Source organism: Rhinoraja longicauda, chromosome 24 (assembly GCF_053455715.1).
Source record: "Rhinoraja longicauda isolate Sanriku21f chromosome 24, sRhiLon1.1, whole genome shotgun sequence".
NCBI lineage: Eukaryota > Metazoa > Chordata > Chondrichthyes > Rajiformes > Arhynchobatidae > Rhinoraja > Rhinoraja longicauda.
In genome coordinates this window covers 35,384,625-35,387,501 of record NC_135976.1, presented here as the reverse complement: position 1 = coordinate 35,387,501, position 2,877 = coordinate 35,384,625, and the positions used below count along the sequence as shown (strand labels likewise).

General features: G+C 60.0%; 1 protein-coding gene across 1 annotated transcript in view; it reads right to left on the bottom strand.

Annotated features, from left to right (window-relative positions):
- LOC144605251 (TBC1 domain family member 30-like) overlaps positions 1 to 2,218 on the bottom strand; it is a 23,200-nt gene extending 20,982 nt beyond the window's left edge. The window contains exons 1-2 of the mRNA XM_078420345.1: positions 2,167 to 2,218; positions 82 to 264 (exon numbers count right to left, since the gene is read on the bottom strand). Coding sequence (XP_078276471.1) covers positions 82 to 264; positions 2,167 to 2,218 — 235 coding nt within the window. The remainder of the gene's footprint in view (positions 1 to 81; positions 265 to 2,166) is intronic.
- Between the last annotated feature and the right edge of the window lie 659 nt (positions 2,219 to 2,877).

The window sequence follows — 2,877 nt, the reverse complement described above, 5'->3', positions numbered from 1 at the left end:
GAGGGGAGGGGAGGGGAGGGGGGTCCAGAGGAGGGGAGGGGAGGGGGAGGGGAGGGGAGGGGGGTCCAGCCCGTTACCCTGTGCCCGTGTCCGGGGGCTGGAGGCGCGGCGCTGTCCGGGGGATTCGCCTCCTTTTCCGCAGGACTTCACTGACCACCTGGCCCGAGGCTGCGGCTCCTCCAGCGGCCACTGTCCCGCCCTGAGGCCGCTCGGCCCGCCGGCTGCATGCCCGCACCCGGGCCCCCCGGCCCCCGCTCCCCCGACCTGTGTTGCTCCCGCGGGTCGAGCAGCGGTCGGGGAGGAGCCGCGTTAATGCAGCGACTGCTCGTCCCGTCTCCGACCCGACGCTGCATCTCCCCCCTCACTCCTCCCTGTCTCTCACCCCCTCCCTCTCTCTCTCACCCCCCTCCTCTCTCTCTCACCCCCTCCCTCTCTCTCTCACCCCCTCCTCTCTCTCTCACCCCCTCCCTCTCTCTCTCACCCCCTCCCTCTCTCTCTCTCTCTCTCTCGTCTCACCGCCTCCCTCTCTCTCTCACCCCCTCCCTCTCTCTCTCTCTCTCTCTCTCTCTCTTCTCACCCCTCTCTCACCCCCTCCCTCTCTCTCTCCCTCTCTCTCTCTCTCTCTCTCTCTCTCCCTCTTCCCTCTCTCTCTCTCTCTCTCTCTCTCTCAACCCCTCACTCTCCCTGTCTCTCCCACCTCTCTCACCCCCTCCCTCTCTCCCCTCTCTCTCTCTCTCCCCTCACTCTCCCTCTCTCTCTCCCCCTCCTCTCTCTCTCTCTCTCTCCCCTCCCTCTCTCTCTCCTTCCCCTCTCTCCCTCTCTCCCTCTCTCTCTCCCTCTCTCCACCCCTCACTCTCCCTGTCTCTCCCCACCTCTCTCACCCCCTCCCTCTCTCCCCCTCTCTCCTCTCTCTCCCCCTCACTCTCCTCTCTCTCTCCCCCTCCTCTCTCTCTCTCTCTCTCCCCTCCCTCTCTCTCTCCCCTTCCCCTCTCTCTCCCTCCCCCTTCTCTCTCTCTCTCCCCTTCCCTCTCCCTCTCTCTCACCCCCTCCCTCTCCTCTCTCTCCCCCTCCCTCTCTCTCCCCCTCCCTCTCTCCCCCTCCCCACCTCTCTCCCCTCCCTCTCCTCCCTCTCTCTCCCTCTCTCTCTCTCTCTCTCTCTCTCTCTCTCTCTCTCCTCTCTCTCTCTCTCTCTCTCTCTCTCTCTCTCTCCCCTCCCTCTCTCTCTCCCCTCCCTCTCTCTCTCCCCTTCCCCTCTCTCTCCCCTTCCCCTCTCTCTCCCCTCCCTCTCTCCCCTTCCCCTCTCTCTCTCCCCTCTCTCTCTCTCTCTCTCTCTCTCTCTCTCTCTCTCTCTCTCTCTCTCTCGCTCTCTCTCTCACCCCCTCCCTCTCCCTCCCTCTCTCCCTTCCCTCTCTCTCCCCCTTCTCCCTCTCTCTCCCTCCCTCTCTCTCCCCCCTCTCTCTCTCTCTCCCCTCTCTCTCCCCCTCCCCACTCCCCCCTCTCTCTCTCCCCCCCCTTTCTCCCCCTGTCTCTCCCCCCTGTGTTTAACATTCTCAGACAGAAGTAGATACGATTATGAGGAGCAGAGAAAGGGTAGACAATCAGAACCTTTTCCCCAGGATGGAAAATAAACAAATACTAGAGAGCAAGAGTAGTTGGGGGGGTTGGGGGAGTTGGGGGGGGGATCGTGGGGGGGGGAAAGAAAGCTGGAATGGGGATGGGGCAGGACAATAGGGGCGGCATGGTGTGCAGCGGGTAGAGCTGCTGCCTCACAGCGCCAGAGACCCGGGTTCCATCCTGACTACGGGCGCTGTCTGTGCATAGTTTGTACGTTCTCCCGGTGACCCCGTGGGTTTTCTCCGGTGCTCCGGTTTCCTCCCACACTCCAAAGGCGCGCAGGTTTGTAGGTTAGTTGGCTTCAGTACAAATTGTGAGATTGTCCTGGAGTGTGTAGGACAGTGTCAGTGCGCGGGGATCGCTGGTCGGCACGGACTCGGTGGGCTGAAGGGCCTGTCTCTGTGCCGTATCTCTAACTCTAAAGACAAAGCCAGGCAGGTGATAGATGAGGGGGGGTTTGATCGGCTGATGGATGACAAAGGCCAGAGATGAACAGACAGATGGCGAGATGAATGAGATGTATTTGAGTCCACCAGGGGGGGCAGTCTTTACACTCAGTGCGCGCCTGGTTGTGTGCTCGTTGGTGAGCCCAGTCTCCGAGCATCGACAACGCTGACTCCTTTCGCACCGAAGAGAGACACAGAGTGCTGGAGTAACTCAGCGGGTCAGGCAGCATCTGTGGAGAACATGGATAGGTGACGTTTCACAGAGTGCTGGAGTAACTCAGCGGGTCAGGCAGCATCTGTGGAGAACATAGATAGGTGACGTTTCACAGAGTGCTGGAGTAACTCAGCGGGTCAGGCAGCATCTGTGGAGAAACATGGATAGGTGACGTTTCACAGAGTGCTGGAGTAACTCAGCGGGTCAGGCAGCATCTGTGGAGAACATGGATAGGTGACGTTTCACAGAGTGCTGGAGTAACTCAGCGGGTCAGGCAGCATTTCTGGAGAAAAGCAAAAGGTGACGTTTTCGTGATGAGACCAATCTTTGCGTCGTTACTCATCCACCTTCCACAGCGGCAGGATGGTAAATAAACTTTTGAATAATAAAGGAGGCATAGATAGGGTCGACAGTCAGAATTGTTATCCCAGGAAGGACAAAGGTCGGCACGGTGGCGCAGCGGTAGAGGTGCCGCCTCACAGCGCCAGAGACCCGGGTTCCATCCTGACCTCGGGTGCTGTCTGCATGTGGAGTTTGCATGTTCTCCCTGTGACTGCGTGGGTTTTCACCGGGTGCTCTGGTTTCCTCCCACACTCCAAAGCA